Source organism: Camelus ferus, chromosome 2, assembly GCF_009834535.1.
Source record: "Camelus ferus isolate YT-003-E chromosome 2, BCGSAC_Cfer_1.0, whole genome shotgun sequence".
NCBI lineage: Eukaryota > Metazoa > Chordata > Mammalia > Artiodactyla > Camelidae > Camelus > Camelus ferus.
Genome location: NC_045697.1, coordinates 87262973 through 87286799, shown reverse-complemented (window position 1 = coordinate 87286799; position 23827 = coordinate 87262973). Strand labels below are relative to the sequence as shown.

The 23827-nt window shown below is 35.0% G+C and overlaps 1 protein-coding gene across 3 annotated transcripts in view; it reads right to left on the bottom strand.

The window, feature by feature from the left end:
• Nucleotides 1–23827, bottom strand: part of SPATA5 (spermatogenesis associated 5) — a 300435-nt gene that overhangs the window by 50590 nt on the left and 226018 nt on the right. The window contains exon 15 of one of the 3 annotated variants that reach the window (XM_032462959.1): nt 14177–14341. The exons of the other annotated variants lie outside the window; for them this stretch is intronic. Within the exon in view, the coding sequence (XP_032318850.1) occupies nt 14177–14341 (165 nt within the window). The remainder of the gene's footprint in view (nt 1–14176; nt 14342–23827) is intronic. 3 annotated transcript variants of the gene reach the window in all.

The window sequence follows — 23827 nt, the reverse complement described above, 5'->3', positions numbered from 1 at the left end:
TTTTCTTAGACTAATCTTCAGTTTCTCTAGAGAGCAGAGTTCCAATATTCTGTCTGGCTGCCAGCACAGCAGGAGCAGAGCAAGGGCAGGGCCTTGGATGTCTCCGCATGAAGTACACAGATCTTCCCTCAATACCCTGTTTCTTGGTTTGACATGTCACCACTCCCCCATCTTCAGATGGAATTGGTATCTTAATGTCCAGAACCTCTTTAGCTCAATTTTTCTGAAAATAAAGCTTCAATTTATTGCTGGGGGTCATCTCTGGTCTGGTAGGAGCCCGGAAAACAATCTAAGAACCTACCTCCTCTTTGTAAAGACCTACAACAGCCCTTTCCCTTTTTCTACAGCTCTGCATTCTAATTCCTTTCCTGAGTCTTGAGTTCTGTTGTGGAAATCAGCTGCTTATTTGTTTCTCTTGCCTACAGGTTTCAGCATTCTCTTAACCTGCTCATTTATCATCCAGCTTCAACAGTTTTACTTAAATTTTTCATTGGCTGTCATCTTCCTTATTTTCTCTGTCATGCCTGGTTTATACAATTCTTATTCTTTACTTTCATTTTAGTAAGGATTCAGAAGGGACTAGACGTAAATGAGTTTGTTCAGGTTAGCATGCTTAATGAGAAGTTTCATAAATTTGTTTAACGATATTCAGTTTCTACAGGTCACCCTACAGGTTCAACAATTCTGTGTCTCAGAACTCAGTCTCAACATGCAGAGCCACCTGCGTGTAGAACCATGCCAGCATGCCGGATCTTGTGGCCTGGACCTCAATTTCTAAAGCACTTAAGGATGTTACTAACATATGCTTTTCTAAATGTTAAACATTTAAAATTAGTATCTGTCATAAAATAGATGTGAACATTTAAGTGGCAGTCTCCATGCCTTCAACACAGTTACTGCAAAGCTATTATTAATTTAATGGTGTCTCTTATAATTGATGGCATCTTAGAATCAAGGGTACAAGGTAGTACCTATCTGAGAGGGTTGCTGGAAGACACAAATGAGATGATGCTTATAAAGTCTTAAGTAAGAACAGTGGCTAAGAGACACTAAGTGCTTACATTTTAGTTACTCTTAACAGCTTTTCCAATATGCCTTTGCATGATGAAATACTTTTCCACTAATCTTTTTCCACTGCTCTGTTAAGATAGGTTATTATGTTAATTTACCATAAAGTATATAAAAATCACCAGAAAGCATATAATGAGTTGCTGGTTTTACCGTTTTTTACAAACGTGTGTGTACGTGTAAATAATGGCTATTTTCTGAAAGTGAGATGAGAGTCAGTATAAAGTCCACAGTATCCAGATCTATGAGGCGCTTCATTTTCCATCTAGTCACTTATTCTTTTATTAACAAATTATGAAGCATATCTTAAATGCTTAAGTTCTGGGGATACAAAGACGTGACACAGATCCTATCTTGGGGAAGCTTACAGTTCAGCTGTTGGAAATGACCAGGGTACCATACAGTGTGTTGAGTGAGTTCCTGTGGCGCACGTAACAGAAATCAGAAGTGCCTAGACAAAGTAGCTGGACACTGATTCAGGGGCCATACTTAACGGTGGCACACTGCAAGTCATATCCTCTGCACCTTTCTGTAAAACAGGTGGGTGTGACTTCAGTTTAGAGCCCATGAAAGAAATCCTTTGCTGAAAGGTATGGAATCACCTTTCCTTGTGCCACGGTATTCAGATGAATGCAGGCCTGAAGGGAGGATGTGGCCACCAAAGAGAGCACAGACATAGGGTTTCAGTCTGAATGGAGCTGTAGTCCCACACAGGCATAATGCGCATTCTGGTGAGCAAACTGGAGAATTAAAGCCCTTTTTGGAAATTAGTTTTTAAGAGCTTTGCTGTTAAAGGCTATGTTGAGGAAGCACACATTCCACGACTTTGCAATAATAGCCCTGAAATGAAAAGAGGACTTGTGGACACAGAAAGTATGAGATAATAGCATCAAGACATGTGGTTTAGATTCCAAAGTAACCAAAATATTTACCATAGCCATACTGGAGGAATGACAAATCATCAGAAACTATTACATAGAAACATATAAAGATATGTCAATAAAATCTGCTAGAGCTTTATTACACTGTATGTGTTAAGATACTTTTAACAACTTTCCCCATCTTGACCTAGTGCTAAATTGAGGAACTCATTTTAGCTTAAACTACCTGGTCTGGCTGGATCCTAACTCATGATGTCAAGATTCTCAAAACCAACTACAGCTACTTTTACTGATCCTGCCTCGACATTTTGTTTTTTGTTTTTAAAAACCACAAACCCAAAAATCTCGATATGAAAGGGAAACGTGCAAGGTGTTATGGGATACTAGTAAAATTATATAATCCCGGCTGGAGGTTAGAAATGGCTTTCTGGAAGAACTTATGTCTAAACTGAGTGGGTACAAAAGACTCAAACAAACAGCTGTATATGAAGCTGTACCTAGACAACAAAATGTTCCTAAATATCCTTGTTTTTCTCATCTAATAAGATAGTTTATCCCCATTTCAGGGGTGGGGCAGATGTAACCTTTAAAACAAGGGAGACAACAGCAGCTCTGCAGTTGATAAGAAGCAGGAAAAGCAAGGCATACGGCTTTAAAGACAAGGTGGTTCACATGATTAACACATGGCCATATCGTAGTGCCACTGTGTAACGTATGATCTACATATAAAACACTGCATGTGCCCAAGTTAAATCACAATTTTGAGGACAAAAGTCAGCTATTAAGCAAATGTGGTGGTTTTTATCTATAAACATTTACAAAGCATAAATTGATTCAAAGTAGCTTTTTTTACAGAAAGAATACATTTAATACCTTATTGATACTTTGAAAGAGAAAAATCAATAATTCATTACAATTAAAATTTCTGTTCTACAAAAGACAACATTTAGAGAGCAAAAAGATGAGCCACAAACTATGGAAAAAATCTTTAGACAACACAAATCTGATAAAGGAGTGGTATCCAAAACATACAAAGAACTCTTAAAATCTAAAAATTAGAAAACAACCCAATTAAAAATGGGCAAAAGATCTGAACAGACAGCTCACCAAAGAAGATGAAGTCTTAAGTCCACAAACAAGACTTGCACTTATGTTTATAAAAGCTTTACTCAAGCTTTATATATTAAACTTGTAAGCAATCAACATGTCCTCGAACAAACAGATAAACAAATTTAAAAAAGATGCAGATACCTCTGGGAATGATCTTGATTATTTGGCATTATATAGTGAGTTTATAATCAGTTGTCTTCTAACCAACTGATTGAGACTGGAAAAAAAAAAGCACTCAGAAAAGGAGGTCTAAAAGATGCTGGAAGTGGGGCAGGGGACTCGGAAGAGGAAAGGTGAAAAGTTATACAGAGATAAAGTGAAGACAAACTTTGTTTAATCTAATCCTGCATACGACTGGCCCTGCGCCTAGGAAAAAACCCTCCTTTCCCCTCTGGTAGGTTCTAATAGTGCATGCTCTCCTGCTTCCAGGACCTAAGACTTGTGTCTACTACTGTTAGGTTACCATACACTAGGGTGTAATACACTTCAGGGGACTAGCTTGGAAACTACCCATCAGAGAAGCACTGCTTCCAGGAATAAGTACATTCTGAATTCTCAAAAGGCAACTTACAGTAAATGTTTTGCCTATACTCATCCAATTCTCAAAGACAATTCAGGCTGAAATCACCCATATCACTTCCCTTAACCCTGGTTACCTCTTTTCCTTACAGGCTCTATCTCCAAATACAGTCATGATGGGGTCTAGGGTCTCAACATATGAATTTCACAGGGACAGAATTCAGCCACAGCAGACTCTTTAAAAAATTATAAGCAATTACTATTAGGAAAAAGAAGAAAGAAAACGTCAAACTTATTAGGCACTAAGATCTCTCTCTTTTTTTTACTCAGCCTGTGGCTTTCTCTGTGAAGCACATAAAATGGGAGCAATATTCACTTTCACTGTATTCTATATTTTGACTGTTATATGACTATAAATGTGAATTGATCATCAAAAGTATAATCTACTGTAGAAAACATACAGTTTTCACAGGTGGTGAGCTTGTAAGGCATCAGCTATATTAAGCTATATTTAAACAAAGTTTCTAGATGTAGATGGTTCAGGCAGCAAGTCAAGTGATTCTTTAAACACCTGTAAAAGTTAAAAATCTAATTTAAAAGCAATGAGGGTATAATTTATTCATGAAACTATCCCTATAGGATTCAAAAAAAAAAAAAAAACCAGACACAGCAAAAGGTTTTTGATGTGCTGTACATAGCATGTATACAATATTAATCGCATAGCATGAATGTCTTTTATTAAACTGTAAGGAAGCCATAAATGAAATGGCAGACAGGATTTGTAAAGCTGTGCATGTATACATATTTCATGCCCATTATGACCAATTCAGTTGTATAAAAAGAAATTTCACTTTGAATTGACAACTTTTGGATTCATCTCCTTCCTAATCTCCAGTTCTGACCCAGCTTTATGATAGAAAGAAAGAAAAAAAAATGCTGGGACTACTATTGTTCAGTGTGTTTGACCTTTAATATTTTTAAGAATTCTGGCAAGAAGTTAATACTAGGCAAACTAAATACAATTCTTGCTTTTAAATAGAAAGTCACTCCTTAAGGATTCTTTTGAAGTGAATAAAAATATGCCAAGGGGCTACTTTTGCTACCACTGAAAGAAGGTCTTGTCCGAATGCCAAAGAGTTTAAGTAATTTTTCTTTAATTCTGAAGAAAAAGAGAAAAGGACTAATTTATGATTTGGAACTTCCACAATGATAAAAGTGGCATATGTATTATATCTAATTTTTTTTTTTTTGGCTTCTAAATGAAGAAGGGAACTTTCCTACAAATATAAAAGCAAAACCCATTTTCCAGATTTTAATAGTAAAAATGGAGCTAGCTATTATTAAAGCATACCAGAAATAATACTTCAAGGTTAAAAACATAAACAAAAGACAGCCCTGCAAATATTAATTCTTTTGACTTTCCTTTGAAGCCTAAGGCAAGGTTAGATTCTATTTTTAAATATCTAAAATATACCAGAGGTTAAGATTCGGTTTTTAAATATCTAAAATATAGTAGAGATTATATTTAAGAATAATTTAATGACTGCCTTGCAACACTAAACAATGAATTTTATAGACTTTTAGTAACATTTTAATACAGTGAAACCTTTGAGAACTCAGAATTACTGTCATCTGGGGATGACAAATGAGAGCATTCCTACGTCACCATCGAGCACTGAATGACAAACATGTGGTGCTTCTGCCCTTAGTGTTAGATTTCTGGGTCTTACCTAAACACCTGAGTTCAATCCCAACCTACAATGAAAGGGCACAGTAATTAGCTATGCTTATTTCCTAACTAATCATTCTACTAGAAATGCTAAGTTCACTATTTTTTTCTTTTTAATTAAACAAAACTTATATTAAAAAAATTAAGTTGTACACAAGGAACTAGAAATTACCTTAATAAATATACTAAAATATGGGTATTATGGAGATAGTTTGTAAAGAAACATCAGCTTTACACACCTGAAAGTAACAAAAAAAATAGTATACATCTTTAAAAAGAAATAGAGATTACAGATGTTTATAAATGTAAACAGCTGAAATCAATACTGCATGTAACTATGAAATATAGTTTGAATTGAAAGAATACATCATCAAAACTAAAAACATGACCTACTCATGAGTATTCCTAAAATCTAAGACAAAAAATATAGAAAAATTAAGCAAAATGTAAAATTTTTATATTAGAGATCAATTAAATTGGATTGGCTGATATATAAAAACACAACAAAAATGATTTATTGACCACTTGCTATGTGTACTAGGACAAGTATACATATGCACTTATGTGAATCATCTCCTCTATTCTAGACAAAAGATCTATTAAGTGGAGACCTTACAAACTGTTCTTAAAAGAAGAAACAGTTTTCACTTGTATCAGTGGCATACTTTTTATAGATAGATCAATTAAGACTATTATTAAAAATTAGCCTAACTTCACCTCAAATAACCAGACATTAATATCCAGCTCTACTAGTATCTATACAGAATTAATAGTGTGCTTTACACGTCTTTTTAAAGTCACGAGCCTCTCAAGTTGGTAGAATCCCCCCAGTTTGATCATTCTTTTGATGACGAAGAAGCACATATGAAATGTTTGTGCAAAAATTCTGGAGAATCTGCATGAGTCAACAGAAAGACTAAGAATTTGGAAGAAGAGAAACAAAGTGGAAGGTTAAAATGCTCAAATCAGCATTACTACTGGACTGAGTAATTTTTAACAGATACACATTTAGCCTGGACACCAGGCTTGGGGACTAGATTATCAGGTAGGTATTGATGAACTTGTTGCCTTGATATATTGCTTCCCTTTATAAAGGGGCCTCAGTACTTAATACTTTTGGTTATAAAATGCTACACTAAGTTTGCTGCCAGCCAGCCTTTCATTCAACATCCATCTCCTTTCTAACTAATGCTTCTTGTAATCTGACAGCAGTTTTAAACACCTGGCAAGGAGTCAGTACTATAGGAATGGCAGCACAAGGTGTTCTGGAGGATGATTTGCTTTGGTGTAAACATCCTATCTAAAATAGCCTTCAGGTAAGCTGAATTAAGGTTCTTTTTATTGCCAATTTAAGGAGAAGTTCAAGTTTGGAAATTTAGAGCATGTTTACATTTCTCTGTAACTTTATACATTATAACTTACTTTCCTAACAAAGAGTTTAGAAAAAAAGTGGGCTGATGCATATTTCTGTTTTATGACTTTTTATCCTAACACTTCCAGAATCATAGACATTGAACTCGACTAGCTGTTCCTAAGGAAGCTGAAAAGCAGGAAAACCAAAGGTATCAGGAAGAAAAATCCCTGGGCTGGGAATCTCTGAGCAGGTAAAACTTTCATTTCCATTCAGTGAAAAACTGTTAAAGTTTGCTAAGGAGAATTTTATTAAAACCCAAATTCTATGAACTGTCAGTCTTTCAAGGTTCCCATTCCTCTGTTGCCATGATTAGGATCTCTAGGCAACAGTAGCAAGGACTGAGACACTGACCATGATCCCAAGATGCCAGGTCTCTGGAAGCACTGTAAGGAAAACAGCCAAGTTATATATCCCTGGAGGTCCAACCCCTAAGAGATTCCTTGTATAATTAATCTAATCTATGACAGGTATATAATCACACAGATTTTTAGCACCAGTAAGGATCATAAAGACTATATTCCCACTCCCTTATTAAAATATGAGAACTGAGCTCTAGATATGATAACTAATTTGTCCAAACTAATACTGTAGTAAACGGTCAAGAAGGGACTGAAGTCTAGGTCTTGGCTTTTATCAAACGATAAGGGGGAAGGAGAGGGGTGGCGAGCTTGCTTAAAAGTTACAGTCTAAATATCTGCTTTTAGTGTATTCTGACTTTTGTGCTGAAGGATTTTATCATGATTCATTTACAAGGTGGCCACATTTTAGCCATGTAACAGAGCTGCAGAGATAAGGTACTTGCCGTCAGGGCTTATATTCAGTTACAAGTGATAATTTGGTTCAGAAGACATAATTCACCTGATTTTCACCATTTTAGCCATTCATATTAGGTACTGCATCTCATGGCAGGTTTAATGTGCTGATGTTGTATAAAAGACATCTTTAATAATCCCCATTAATCCCATTCACAAAACATTTTTGTCCAAGAGCTCATGAGGCAAATCTTAAAGTCACAGGAAGTAGTTTATTTGGTATTAAAATCTAAATTTGCTTATCTGATGCATACATGTCAGCTTTATACAAGGTACTGTGGTAGCAGGCACTGACTGAGGGATGTTTAAGGGTGGATAAGCCAAAAATGTGTCAGCCCTGTACAAATGGGAAGGCTGTGTACATACAAGGATCCCGAGCTGAAGGGGTGAATAAGGACTTAATGAAACAGGAACTTTCATGAAAGTTCTCGTTTTGCTTGACAAGCGTTTTGCCCTGGTAGAAATCTGTCACCAAGTGAGACATCTTTCACCTTTTTCTAATTCACATAACTGTGCTCCACAGCCTAGCTAGCAGTAGCTTTGGACACCAATGCCACCTATCTTTCAATAACACAAATCTGACCACAACATTTCTTATTAAGTTCTTTAATGGTTCTCCACTGCTTAAAGGCAAAAAACAAGTTCAGATGATGTCCAAGGCCCTTCACACCTACTTTCCCTGCTTGATCACCTACCACTTCCACTCGCAGACTCTTTCTAGCCATATTTCAACCTTTAGCGGAACCTGGAGCACACTAAGTCCTTTCGTGCGCCTGCCTTTCTGTATGCCAGGGATGCTCCCTTCCCCGCCCTGCTCTACTCGGGGAACTCCTATTCACCTATTAAGATGCATATCAACTGTCCCCTCCTTTAGTCCCAGTTAATATGAGTTATACTTCCTCTTCTTTCTCCTATAGTACTCTGCACATCATTATATCATGCCACATAAATACACTACAGAGAACTTGGTTTTTTATGTGTCTTTATTCGGTGAATAAACCGAAAGTCTTATTCACAATACCTGAGAAATACAGTAAATGAATAAAGGAAACCAGTTCCTAACTTCAGGTGGCTTACATTTTTGTGAAAATGACATCAAGGTAGCTAAAGACAATAACTACATATTGAAAAGTACATATAAAAAATATAAAGATGCTTCATATTTGCTGTTTAGTTTGCTAAGTCAGTGTCCACAAGAGTAAGCAAGACTTTATCAAAGATTCAGAGATGTCAAAAGGAACTATAAAAGTTTTAAAGACTCTTCTGTTGACTCAGAGGCATGAAGAGTCATTCAGGAGGAGCTGAAAGATTTGGTTTCTGAGTCCTGAGTTTGTCACTTATTTGCTGTGGACTTCAGACAAATCAATTGCTTTTGCTTGTCTAGTCCTTTTGCTACAGCACTGTTCCCATAGCTAGGCACTCACATAGATAACACATACAAAAGAGTTTAAAACTATTGTCACTTTAGTGAAAGCTAAAACTGACATTTTGTTCACAGAATGACTCGGAATCAACACATAAATCTATCATTCATCCAACATTAATGTCCACTGATTCTGTGGACAAACTGGTTGCTCTGCTAGACTTCTAAGAAATACAAAACCTGATTTCTGTCATAAAGAATTTTATAGTTTGTTTCGGGAAACATGAGGTGGCTGGTTGTTCATGTTAAAATAACTACAAGGAGAAATATCCTAAGAGCTAAACAACTGAAACAGAATTCAGTATAAAGGAGTTCAAAAGGAGAAGTCATTTCTGGATGGGGTTGTCATGATGGTTTCATGACAAAGCATTGATTTCAGTGGGCTGGGTAAGCAAAGAATACTTTGAAATTCTGGGGTATAGGTATAGAATTTCAAGGATAAGTGCACAAGAAAGAGTAGAGAGAGAACAAAGATCTCCAATAAGAAAAGCAGACCAGCTGGTTATAACACCCTGTTTTCAAAGGGCAGTTTCTGATCAGGCAGGACAAGGAGGTTGCAGGCATGTCTACAGGAGGCTGCTAAGTACTGTGTGCCCTGCTTCACCTTGAGACAGGAACACTGCTGCTAGCTGCTCTCTCGACACAGAGAGCCTGAGACCTGGCCAAAAGGTGTGCCGTCCCATTTTGGATCTTTGGTCTTATCTCAGATATGTTGTTAGACTGATCATATAAAGAGTCAATCTATACTGGATCCTAATATATTGATCCTGATTTTTAGTTTAGGGAAAACAGTCACAAGAGGCTTCACGTAGGAAGAGCAGAGAGAGCCTACGTGGTTGTAACTGCTCCTTCTGTTTTCACTGTGTGGGGGCGACGAGAGAGGATGTCAGAAGGACTATTAATCAGCAAGACAGAAAAGTAACTTAAGTCTTTCTCTTTATTAGCTATAATAGCTCAAGCACAGTGAAAAGAAACCTTCTTGAATTAATGAGGCACACTGGAAGGTGATTTCTTTATGTCAAGCTGGCATGAAGACCTTGAACGATTATTAGACCCAGGAGGGCATAGACTACAAAAGGGGATTCAGGGCAAGACACATCACTTTAGTGAAACAGAGACAAACAGACGCAATTTAGATGCAGCTAACGCTTTCTGAAAAATTAATGTGAAATGTATTTAACTCTAACAAATTGCTTTAGAAAGATTTTTTTTTCCTAGAGCTAGATTCATGATTACCCTAAAAATCACCATATTAAGAAGACTTTTACATTTTGAAGAAAAGGGTAAGAAGCAAACTCAATTATCTAGCTCCAGATAAATTATCTGGTTATTGAGACGATGCAAAACGTACTCCATCTTGTAGTAACATCATCCAATACTGTTGTGGTAAATATAAAGATTGAACTGATAAAAGGAGGAAACAATGAAGGGAAATAACACTTATGAAGCACTCTTTATGTGTCAGGCCTTGTTTCTTGGTGCCTTCATATTTATCATCTCATTTAACCCTCAAAACAAAATTCTGTCACACAGATATCTTACAAATGAGGAGACTGAGTTTCAAAGAAGTTAAATAACTTGCCTGAAACAATCCTGAAAGAAAAGAGCTACAATTCAATTAAAAGTCTACTCAACTGCGACATTAAAAATTCTTTTCTTCTACTTTATTGCCTCTCTTGAAAGTTGAATTCACAAATCTTGATATATGAAATAAATGTTATGACCGTCCATATTATTTGTAAATGTATAGTGGGTACCTGGCTCTTAGATATTTTCAGTTTTACTTAGTGAGATAATCACTAGAAGGTGGATAACATCCAAATGCAAATAAACATTCAACTCAAATTTTACAGACATCGTCAGCCTATGTCAGCATATTCCTATACAGAGAGGAAGTTATGTATCTTATTCATGTCTCTGTTCTCAAGCACATAGTGCACAGGGAATGGGTTCAGTCATGACTTTCATGTACATATATTTGTGATTGCTGATTTCCTGTCAGTGGGTAAGATAAAAGTTTCCCTAAAGTAACTAGGATAGTTTGATATAAGACAAATAAATGGAGTGGAATCTGCTACAAGTAACTGAAAAAACAAAAATCAAAGCAAGAGAAAACAATAGCTATAACCAAAAAAGACTTCTTATTTCCTCCTGAACTGAATTCCCAACCACTTTTAAATGGCAACATGTTTTTCCATTGACTGGGAGCTACAGCCAAGAAGCCAAAGACAATGAGGTTCTGGCCACCGGGAGAGCAGCGGGCCGCAGAGACGGCTGAGGGATGCTGCCTGCTGCAGCCTCTCCTTAGAGGCTTGCTCCCTAGTGACCACATTCCCCGTTCAGCTGGCGACAAACTTCCTCCTGGGACTCTCCTGAGGGTTAGCAAAAAATGCTTCAATTCTCTGTATACCCTCTCCAGGGAGAGAAAATGGAGTAACTCAGTAGTGTATAATGAGCTACTTCAAACACTGGGCCTGTGTAAGCTTTTATGGAACAATGTTGACTAGGAAAAATAAAGCACCAGGTGAAAAGAAAAATTTTTTAAAAGTAATCCCCCCAGCTCAGTCTTTTAATGAGTGCCAGTAATTATCTCCATCCCAATCGTTCTCTTCAACTTTTTAATTAAAAATAAAAATAAAAATAAAATACTCACTACAGTTAAAATAAAGTTTGTTTCCAAAAAAGAGTGTCAGCAATTTCCTCATCTCCAGCTCACCTTGCCAAATGCTTGTCCATATAACTAAGAGTGTACAGCCAAACTAAATTAATCTCATGTAACACTGCATATACTACTGTCCTGTGAAGACAATTAACCGAGTCCATAGTTTCATTTTTATACCACAGAATGGCCACAGAGACACTCCAGCTCTGAGAAAGTAGCTGTGACCATAGCAGGGAGCACGGCTACAAGAGGATTCCTCTCTGACTAATGAGAATAGGAAGTCTATTCTTCAGAAATATAGGTAAAAAATCTTTTTTCCCTTTCTCCAGTTTATTAAGTGTTTGCTAGGGATGTACTGTGGAGAAGCTTCTATGCTGAAGGATATGGCCTTGCTGCAGAAGGAAATAAATTGGTTACATTAGTGGTAAAGAACTGAGCCTGAGGAGTCAGGAGACTGAGTTTCTAGCTTTGAATCTATTTTACTATTTAAAAACATTTCAAAACTAATTTTGGCTTTCAAACATTGCAGCACCATTTTCATTCTGATAGAAAGAGGAAAAAAAAGATGAGAGAGATCTTATACTTTATGTGAAGCTAAGTTTAATCTGTCTTAAATTTCCTATTTATTAATTTTAAGACTTTAAAAGAGAGAATGGTTCTCTTCAAACAATAGGGGACCTATGTGAATTACCTAAATATTCAGACCAAACCGTCACACAGAACAAAATATGTGGAACAAATCTGCTTTATCCAAACTGAAAATCCTAGAACTACTACGACATAGCTCTGGAATAAATGTCCATGAAGTTGTAATAAAATATTCTGATTATAATTCGGATCACAGGAGGATAACCTTCCCTCTCCCAAGCATCATGGGACACAAAAATGTAAATTGAGGGACAGAATTTTCTGCTACTTTTCCAGTGACTATTTTTGGAAGCTCTGATATAAAAATTAATCTGAAATGAGTATGCTTATATTTCAGACTGAATAAGGCATGTACTACGTAAGAACTAGCAAGTTGCTACAATAATTCCTGGCACCAAATGAGTTTTTTCCTTTCAGCCAGACAGGACCTCATTGGCTTTGATTTTTGTTTTGCACTTCTGTGTTACTACTATGAATTACTTCAAAGTGAGGAGGGCATATTTATACCTAGCTAACTGCTCGTCCACTTCACTCAACTCAAGTGAAAGATTTATGGTTTCTTTTCCTAGCTGTTTCCTGTAAACTGACATATCATATACAGGATGCCAGCCCTGGTCTCACATCAAAAACTAAATTCTAGAAATGCTGGAGCAGTCAGTTAGTAGGAACTATATGTTCATTTTAACTTAATGGATAGTTATGCCAAAGAGATACTCTGAAATAATAAAGATTATTTTAAAGGTGAATGCACTTCAACTGTTTTTCAAGCTGCTTTCTGCATGGCTTTTCCCCCTCTAATGGAATTTAAAAACTGAAAGGGGAAAATCAAATATATATTGCTCAGCTTAAAAAAACAAGGAGTAGATTTGGAATTTATTTTGGTTGTTGTTATTAGCTGTGACTGCACGATGTACTAAATCCAATTCCACATGTATATTTACCTACAGGACTCTCTGAGTACCACAAATGATCTGTTATGTATATTAATTGGTTTGGTTTTTACAGAAGACAGATAAAAATAGCAAGAAAATCAGATTGTGGAATCCCAGTCTGCTGAATAATTCAGATGCAAAGAATCTACAACTTTGTACTTTAAAAAGTATTAATTTCCCAGTACAAACCATATCAGTGGTATTCAGAAGATATTTTTATGTGGAGGAATACAGTCTGAACTTTTCTTTAAAAATGCATGTAGAAAAGATGCACAATTATTTTAAAATAAAATTTCGTAAATAAAAACAGCCTAAGTGAAGAGTCGCTGAGGAGAGAAAAAAATGTTCATTTGCCACACTTACAAGTTTCACATTTTCACAGAGGTCTTGCTGTACTTGTTGAGAGTATATTTTTACTATTAAGGGCAGACTGGCTGTCCAATTAAGTTTTTTATGAGAGAATCTTTGTAGATTGAGATTATTTTTCAAAATGATAAAAGATGACAATAATACAAGCTCTTTGCCAAGTCCTTTGTATTGTACAGAGCTTTCACGACATCCTAATCTCATTTTTATGATCTTTACGATAAAACGGTACAGGAAGTTGTATATCATTTCCATTTGATAGGTGAAGAAACCCAAGTTCAGAGAAGTGTGTAACTGGTTGGAAGCTGGGCATGAAGCCCATCAGTAGAATCTTCAACTTCTAAGTCCAGTGTCCTCTCCACTATATTATGCTACTTCTCTAGAGACTACATTTTGAGAAATAGTAAGGGCCAAGTAAAAACAATCGAAATATAATAGAGGCCAGGTAAAATGCAATTTAGTTTAGTGATTACCTGTCATGTAGTACATTTTCTGTTTTAAGATTTCTTAATATATAGTTATTTTAAAACAACTGGCGTCAAGCAGTCCTTTTGGTGGACCCCAAGCCACTGCTTTCCTCACACCAAGGTATTTTGAGGGGATCTATCTTACCTCTGCTCCTGAATATGTATCTGTTTGGAGGATGAGTTCATTCAGATCAACATCATTACTGATTGGCATAGAGTGAAACTGCAGGTTAAATATTTCCCTTCTTGTTGCTGCATCTGGTAAAGGCACATAGATGATTCTATCAATTCTTCCAGGCCGCAGCAAAGCCTATAAAGAAGATGGAGCAACACAGATGAACCAAGCTCAGAACTGACATTCCACATGGAAGGTACCCAAGGAAAGAGGATGTCCAGAATCTCATGAATAACTATTACCCATAATTAGTAAATAAAACCAGTACTAGAGATTCCATAATCTATTTCAGAGGTTCAAACAATGTTAGAGTACTTTTGAAAACAGAAAAGCAGTATTTCTTAAAGGCTTTTTTTGCTCCTCAGCAACTGTCAGGTCAGTAAAAGATGACTATTCTCTTTTAAGGAAATGTGTATATGGCTTGTATTCATCTTATTAAAAAGACATTAAAAGACTTTTCTTGGGGTACCTTCCTGCAATAATTCTTAAAATATGGTTAAGCTGTTTCAAGAGCCCCCAAAATAGGCACAGCTCTGATTAAACAATACTTCTAGAGCTGATGATAGTCAAATGAATTTCCCTAAAATTTTACTGGAGGTTAATGCCTAAATTATCTTAGAGCTAATGAAGTCATCTCTTCAGAAAAAATTATTACATATGTATTATATACCAGATATTGTTCCTGGTGCTAGGAACCAGAATGAGTAAGATGGATATGCGTAAAACTGTAGTGACAGTTACACATGTATGTAAGTATACTAGTAATCTCTGAATTGTATAACTTAAGTGGATGAATTTTAGGGTATGTGAATTATATCTCAATAAACCTATTAAAAGAGATATAGGTCTAAAATGTGTGTGTGTGTGTGTGTGTGTGTGTGTGTGTGTGTGTGTGTGTTTTGAGGGAATGGGGCAGCTTTTAGTTGGGATGATGAGAGAAAGCCTCTCTAAGGAGGTAGCTTATGCAGATATCCAAAGGAGTCACCATACAAAGATCTACGGGAAGAGCATTCAAAGTACAGGGAACATCAGGTGCAAAGGCAACAATGACTGGTATGAGCTAGGGAAAGAAAATAACCCAATAAAGTGAGAAAACGTAGGAAATGAGGTTAGAGAGATAGTCATAGGGAGGTTATAAGGCCTTAAACAACATGGTAAAGAGTCTGGATTATATTCTAATTGCAGTGAGAAGCCAGTGGAAGGTTTTAAGTGGGAAGGTGAAATGGTGAAATATACACAAAAAGATCACTCTTTTGGGACAAAATCAAAAGGTCTAACATATGTGTAATTAGAGTCCAAGAAGGAAAGAAAAGAGAAGATGGGGTAGAAAAAAATATTAGGAAAAAAAAGCCAAAAATGCTCCCAAATTAGTTAAAAAAAAATTAAGTCACAAAATCAAGAAGCTCAGTAAATTTCCCACAAAATAAATACAAAGAAAACCACATAAGAACACATTGTAGTCAAACTGCTGAAAACCAAAGATAAAGAAAATCTTAAAAGCTGCGAGAGTGAATACAGGGAACAATGATTTGAATCACCAATGACTTTTAACCAAAACAACAGAGTGCGAAAACCAGAAGAACAACATCTTTCAAGTGCTGAAAGAATAAAAATGTCATTCCAGAATTTTATTCCCAGAGAAAATACTCTTCAATAATCAAGGAAAAATAAGGTCACTTTCAGATAAAAGAAAACTAAGGAAATCTGTTTCCAGCAGATCTACACTACAGAAAATGCTAAAGGAAGTTCTCCTGGTTGAAAGGAAATGACATGAAATGGAAAACTGAATTTCTAGGAAGAAATAAAGTACTGAAAATGAAATTCCCAAAAATGTAGACTCCTTCCCTCTCCCAAAAGTTACTCTACTTGCTGGCATAATCAGAAGTAGCACTTCTTGAATACTTAAGAGATACACACTTATAAATAGTGAAAAATAGCACATTTCCCTATGTGTACTTATGAATATGAAGTATCCAGAAAGAAGGTGGGATAGAAGTAAATACAGAAAAGTAAGGAAGACAAGAACTTAGGCATGAACACCTTTAATTATAAAACCTGAAACAAACAAACAAACAAAAATCCTGAAAATGTAGCTGGGACTATACCTAAGACACTACAGAAAATACAAATACTGAAACCTCATATGGTTGCTCTGTGGGAATTAGTTCTTAGGAAACTGGCACAAAAAATGATAATACTCTGTGAGTAATAAACTGTCCTCTGTCTCTGACTCAAGAGTCTCATGCCTTTCACCAGCTTCCATGAAAATTGTGGCAGGCTAACTAGTTACCGTTCAAATAGGGTAAAGCCTCAGAACCTTCATATTTCTTGACATGTATGTTACTCATAATGGAAACTCAAAATATAAAGCAAATATTGCCAGGACTAAAAGAGATAAACATATAACTCTAAAATTGTAATAGGATTTTTTAACATTCCTCTTTTAGCAACTAAGAGAACTAGAAAACACACCAGTAGAGAGGATCCAACAAGACTATCAATCATCTTGACCTAATTGCTATTTATTTATAGACCACTACATCCAACAGCTGTGCAACACATATTCTTTTTAAGTGCACTTGGTATATTCACCCATATGATAAGCCATAAAACAAAACTCAGCAAATTCATAAGTACTGAAATCACACAAAGTGGAGCTCTGACTGTAAGAGGGAGTTAGACACGAATAAAAATAAGACATACAAGAAAACCCCAAACATATGGAAATTAAATAACATACTTGTAAATAAGTCATAGGTCAAAGAAGAAATCGCAAAGGAAGTTAGAATATTTTTCTAACATATGAAGATTTGTGGAATATTGTTAAAAGTGCTTAGTGACAAATTTGTAACTTTAAATGCTTATAGCAGGAAAGAAGGCTAAAATCAAAGACCTAAGTTTCAAGAGTATGTACAAGGAATGAAAGTAACCTAAGTGTCCATCAGCAGATGAACAAATAAAGATGTGGTATACACAGATACAATGGAATATTACTTAGCCATAAAAGGAAGGAAATACAGCTGCTTGCAGCAACATAGGTGGACCTAGAGATTATCACACTAAGAGAAGTAAATCAGAGAGAGAAAGACAAATACTACACGGTATCACTTCTATGTGGAATCTAAAAAATAATACAAATGGCCTTATTTACAAAATGGAAATAGACTCACAGACATAGAAGACTAATGGTTATCAAAAGGGAGGGGGGAGGGATACTTAGGAGTTTGAGATTAACAGATACACACTACTACATATAAAACAGATAAATAACAAGGACTGACTTATAGCACAGGGAATTATATTGAATATCTTGTAATAACTTATAATGGAAAAGAATCTGAAAATGAATATATATGTATAAATGTATATACACACACATATATAAAACTGAATCACTTTGCTGTATACCTGAAACTAACACAACATTGTAAATCAACTCTACTTCAATTAAAAAAAAACAGTAAGTACAAGGAAGGAAATAATGAACTTGAGAGCATAAATCAATGAAATAGGAAACAAATAATAGAGAAAATCAACAAAGTCAAGGGAGGTTCTCTACAAAGATTTTTAAGGATTGATTAAATTCTAGCTAGACAAAACAAGAATAAAAGAACAAATCACCAACATCAGAAATCAAAAGGGGCTATCACTACAGATCCTAAAGATAGCAAAAGGATAATAAGAGAATATTATAAACAACTTTATGACAATAAAAAAGAAACAAATGCCTTGAAAAAGCCAGTTATAAAATGGACACAGCATAAAACAGAAAATCACAATAGCCCTTTATTTTTAAAAACTGCAACTGAACTGATTGAAAAACTGAATCATTATGACCAACCTTCCCATCAAGAAAAATTCAAGCCCAGATGGTTTCCCTTCTGAAATCTACCAAAGAAGCAATCACATCAGAATTATATAACCATCAGAATATAGAGGAGGAAACACTTCTCAACTTGTTTCATAAGGCCAGCATAATACTAATTCTAAAACCTGACAAAGATATTACAAAAAATGACAACTACAGATTAGTGACACCCTCATAAGCATACATCTAAAAATTCTTTGAAAATATTAGCAAGTAGAATCTAACAATATATAAAATGGATAAATCATCACAATCAAGTAAGAATTATCCCAGGAATGAAAGGTTAGTTTAACACTCAAAATCCAATGAGTATAATTTAACCATAGCAACAGAATTAAAGGAGAAAATCTGTTCCATCATTTAAATATGTGCAGAAAAAGCATATGACAAAATTTAAGATCTAATCATGATTAAAAAAATCTCTCAACAAACTAGAAATGAAAGGAAACTTCTTCAATACCTACAAAAACCTATAAGTAAAATAATAATTAATCTCAAAATTTTGAATGCTTTCTAACCTAAGATCAAGAACAAGGTAAAAACTCACCACTTCTACCAAACATTGTAACAGAGGTACTAGCCTTTGCAATAAGGCAAAACCAGGGCAGGGGGGATTTGGAGGAAGGAAGTATAGAACTTGCAAGAGTAAAAAGTAAAACTATCCTTATTTGCAGATGACATGATTGCTTATGTAAAACTCCTAAGGAATCTACAAAACAGCAGCAAGATTACAGGAGACAGGTTTAATATTAGAAAAATTGTATCTTTATATATTCAGCAGCAATCTAAACAGAAAAATGAAGTTAAAAAATCTACTTTATGGAAATACGTAAAAAACAAACAAAGGAATAAAATTAACAAAAGAATGCTTCATTAAAAACTACAGAGCACTGTTGAGAGAAATTAAAGATCTATACAGAGATTAACCACATTCATTGGAAGATTCAATATTATTAAGATATTCATTCTTTCCAAATTTATCTACAGTCTCAATGCAATTCCAATCAAAATTCCACAAAGACTTTAAAAAAAATGACAAACTGATTATAAAATGTATATTGAAATTCAAGTGACTGAGAATTATGAAAGCAAATCAAAAAAGGAACAAAGTTGAAGGACTTAAACTACTTGGCCTCAAAATTTATAATCTTAAAGAAATAAGACTGTGATAAGTCTAGAAGATAGAAATACAGATTTAAAAAACAGAATAAAGAGTCCTTATTGATTTTTATTTTTAAGGTATTCAATGAGGAAAGTAAAGTACTTTAAGAAATGATGCTTCAACAACGGAATATCATATTTTAAAAATGAACATTGACCCTTCCCTCACCCCATTCTCAAAAATCAACTTGAGATGGATCATAAATCTCAATGTAAGAGTTCAAACTATAAACTTCTAGAGGGAGTATAAGAGAAAAAAACTGATAAACCTGTCTTTTAAAAATTAAACATTTTTCTCTTCTAAAAACTTCAAGGAAAAAAAAGCAAGCCACAGACTGGGATAAAATACTCACAATGGGCAGGTATATCTGACAAAGAACTTGTATCCAAACACATAAAGACCCCCTAAAATTCAATGGTAAGAAAATAAACAACCCAGAAGAAAACAGGCAAAAGATCTGAACAGATCCAGACAAAGGAAACTATAAAGTTGGCAAGTAAGTAAATGTTGAGTAAAAAGATATTCAACATCATTGGCCATCAGATCAATGCAAATTTAAACCACAGTGAGATGTCATTATAGGGGAGGAGGGGATAGCTCAGTGGTAGAGCGCATGCCTAGTATGCATGAGGCCCTGGATTCAATCCTCAGTACCTTCATATAAGCAAACAAACAAACCTAATTGACCCCAGCCCCCCAAAAATCCCCCACAAAATACAAAAAAGAAAAGAGGTATCATTACATTCTCATAAGAATGACTAAAATTAAAGACACCAACGATAACAAAGACTGAACAAGGATTATAGAGTAACTAGAACTTATACACTGTTAATGGGAACATAAAATAGTACAATCAGTTTTCCAAAGTGGTTGAGTGGTTAAGAGACTGACAGTTTCTTAAAACGTTTAACATTCTCCACTACAACAATCCAGTTATTCTACTCCTAGGTATTTATCTAAGAGAAACAAATACATAATCCATGCAGACTTATACATAGATGTTCATGGCAGCTTTATTCAAAATAGCTCCAAACTGTAAATAATCCAAATGTCTACCAATTCATGAATGGATAGACAAAATACGTATTTACATATAATAGAGTATCACTTGGCAATTAAAAAAGAACTATTGATATACTCAATAACATGCATAAGTCTCAAACTTCTGTTGAGCTAACGAAACCAAACATTGAAAAGTACATACTATACAATTCCACTTATACAAAATACTTAAAAAATTTGGTCTAATCTGTAATTATAAAAAGTAGACAAGTGGTTGTTTGGAGTCTGGGGTAGAGGGAAAGATGGATTGCCAAGGAGCAAAAGGAACCTTTTAGGTTGACTGAAATGTTTTATTACACTTTGATTGTAGAGGAAGTTTCACAGGTTTACATACATATTTAAATTACTTGAATTGTACACTTCAAATTGGTGCAGTATATTGTATGTAAATTATAACTAAACTAAATAAAGTTGATTAAACTTGTACTTGTTAGGTTCTCAGTATTATAAATCAGTAAACTTAAGGGCATTAAGAGATGTTTTCATACAGCCAGCATAGTACTCAACGGTGAAAAATTCAAAAGCTTCCCACTAAAATCTGGGACAAGACAAGGCTGTCCACTATCACCACTCCTATTCAACATAGTCTTGGAAGTCCTAGCCACAGCAATCAAGCAAGAGAGAGAAATAAAAGGGATCCAAATTGGAAAAGAAGAGGTAAAAGTGTCACTATATGCTGATGACATGTTACCACGTATAGAAAACCCTAAAAGGTCCACACAAAAACTACTAGAGCTGATCAAAGAATTCAGCAAGGTAGCAGGTTACAAGATTAATGTTCAAAAATCAGTTGCATTTCTTTACACTAACAATGAATCAACAGAAAAAGAAAGTAAAGGAACAATCCCCTTTAAAATAGCACCCAAAGTAATAAAATACCTAGGAGTAAATTTAACCAAGGAGGTGAAAGAATTATACACAGAAAATTATAAACCATTGATGAAGGAAATTAAAGAAGACTTAAAAAAAAAAAAAAGGAAAGATATCCCATGCTCCTGGACTGGAAGAATCAATATTGTTGAAAATGGTCACACTGCCCAAGGCAATCTACAGATTTAATGCAATCCCTATAAAATTACCCAGGACATATTTCACAGAACTAGAAAAAATCATAATAAAATTTATATGGAACCACAAAAGACTTAGAATTGCCAAAGCATTACTGAAGAGAAAGAAAGAGGCTGGAGGAATAACTCTCCCAGACTTCAGACAATACTATAGAGCTACAGTAATCAAAACAGCATAGTATTGGTACAAAAGCAGACATATAGACCAATGGAACAGAATTGAGAGTCCAGAAATGAACCCATAAACTTTTGGTCAACTGATCTTCGACAAAGGAGGCAAGAATATACAATGGAATAAGGACAGTCTCTTCAGCAAATGGTGTTGGGAAAACTGGACAGCAGCATGTAAATCAATAAAGCTAGAACACTCCCTTACACCATACACAAAAATCAACTCAAAATGGATCAAAGACTTAAACATGAGACAAGACCCAATAAACCTCCTAGAAGAAAAGATAGGCAAAATATTATCTGACATACATCTCAAAAATGTTCTCCTAGGACAGTCTACCCAAGCAATAGAAATAAAAGCAAGAATAAACAAATGGGACCTAGTGAAACTTACAAGCTTCTGCACAGCAAAGGAAACCATAAGTAAAACAAAAAGACAACCTACAGAATGGGAGAAAATTTTTGCAAATGAAACCGACAAAGGCTTGATCTCCAGAATATATAAGCAGCTCATACAACTTAATAAGAAAAAAACAAACAACCCAATCCAAAAATGGGCCAAAGACCAAAACAAGCAATTCTCCAAGGAAGAAATACAAATGATCAATAGGCACATGAAAAAAATGCTCCATATTACTAATTATCAGAGAAATGCAAATCAAAACTACAATGAGGTATCACCTCACACCAGTCACAATGGCCATCATTCAAAAGTCCACAAATGACAAATGCTGGAGAGGCTGTGGAGAAAAGACCCTCCTACACTGCTGGTGGGAATGCAGTTTGGTGCAGCCACTGTGGAAAACAGTATGGAGATTCCTCAAAAGACTAGGAATAGACTTACCACATGACCCAGGAATCCCGCTCCTGGGCATATATCCAGAAGGAATCCTACCTCAAAATGACACCTGCACCCCAATGTTCATAGCAGCATTATTTACAATAGCCAAGACATGGAAACAGCCTAAATGTCCATCAACAGATGACTGGATAAAGATGTGGTATATTTATACAATGGAATAGTATTCAGCCATAAAAACTGACAACATAATACCATTTGCAGCAACATGGATGTTCCTGGAGAATATCATTCTAAGTGAAGTAAGCCAGAAAGAGAAAGAAAAATACCCTATGATATCACTCATATGTGGAATCTAAAAAACAAACAAACAAACAAAAAAACAAAGCATAAATACAAAACAGAAAGACTCACAGGCATAGAATACAAACTTGTGGTTGCCAAGGGGGCGGGGGGTGGGAAGGGACAGACTGGGATTTCAAAATGTAGAATAGATAAACAAGATTATACTGTATAGCACAGGGAAATAAATACAAGATCTTATGGTAGCTCACAGCAAAAAAAAAAAAAATGTGACAATGAATATGTGTATGTTCATGTATAACTGAAAAATTGCGCTCTACACTGAAATTTGACACAACATTGTAAAATGACTATAACTCAATAAAAAATGTTAAAAAAAAGAGATGTTTTCAGATCTTTTCTGTTTGGAAAGATTATCCTTTTCAACTATGCAGTTTGGGAAAAGTCACATAAGTGGTCACTAAGAGAAAGAATACTTACTTAGCAAGCTATAACAGATCAATTTCTATGAGTTGGTCATGAATATGGATGACAAGTATCACAACCATTTCAATCCCATAGTTAGCTCTCCTTTTTTTTTTTTTTTAAAAAACTATCTTATATTTATGTTTAGAGTTTCAAATAGATTGTTAAAAATCATGGAATCAGTATCGTCACATCTCATATCAATGTTTCATAAAATACTCAGGTAAATGTTACCAGATGGAAAAAAGGGTTTTCTTGTTTAAGTTTAGAAGTCCTGGGTAGAAATAAAAATTGAACAGGTTTCTAAATTTAGGAATTTCTGAAGCCTATACTAATGGGTATTAAAAATCTCCAAGAGAAAGCTGCAGTAGTATATAGGAATTCTGTCTCAAATTCTAACCATGAAACATCTCAAAAGCTAATATGACATTTCCACTTTGGAAAATGCTGCTATATACTTTTTTTGCACACGTCACAACACCTAGAACATGGTACATGTTTACCAAATATCTATTAATTCTTAAGTCACATATAAATCAGCAAGCAAATAGTCAATCAACAAACACACAGTAAATAGTGCCTTTGTTTAAAAATGAAGTCTTTAATTATTTTCGGAATATTCCCCACATTTAACGTTAATTCATTAGGTAGAAATGATGCATGATCAGCTTCCCTGAACTATACTTTATCATAGAATTCAAAACTGCATTTCAATCATGGGGAT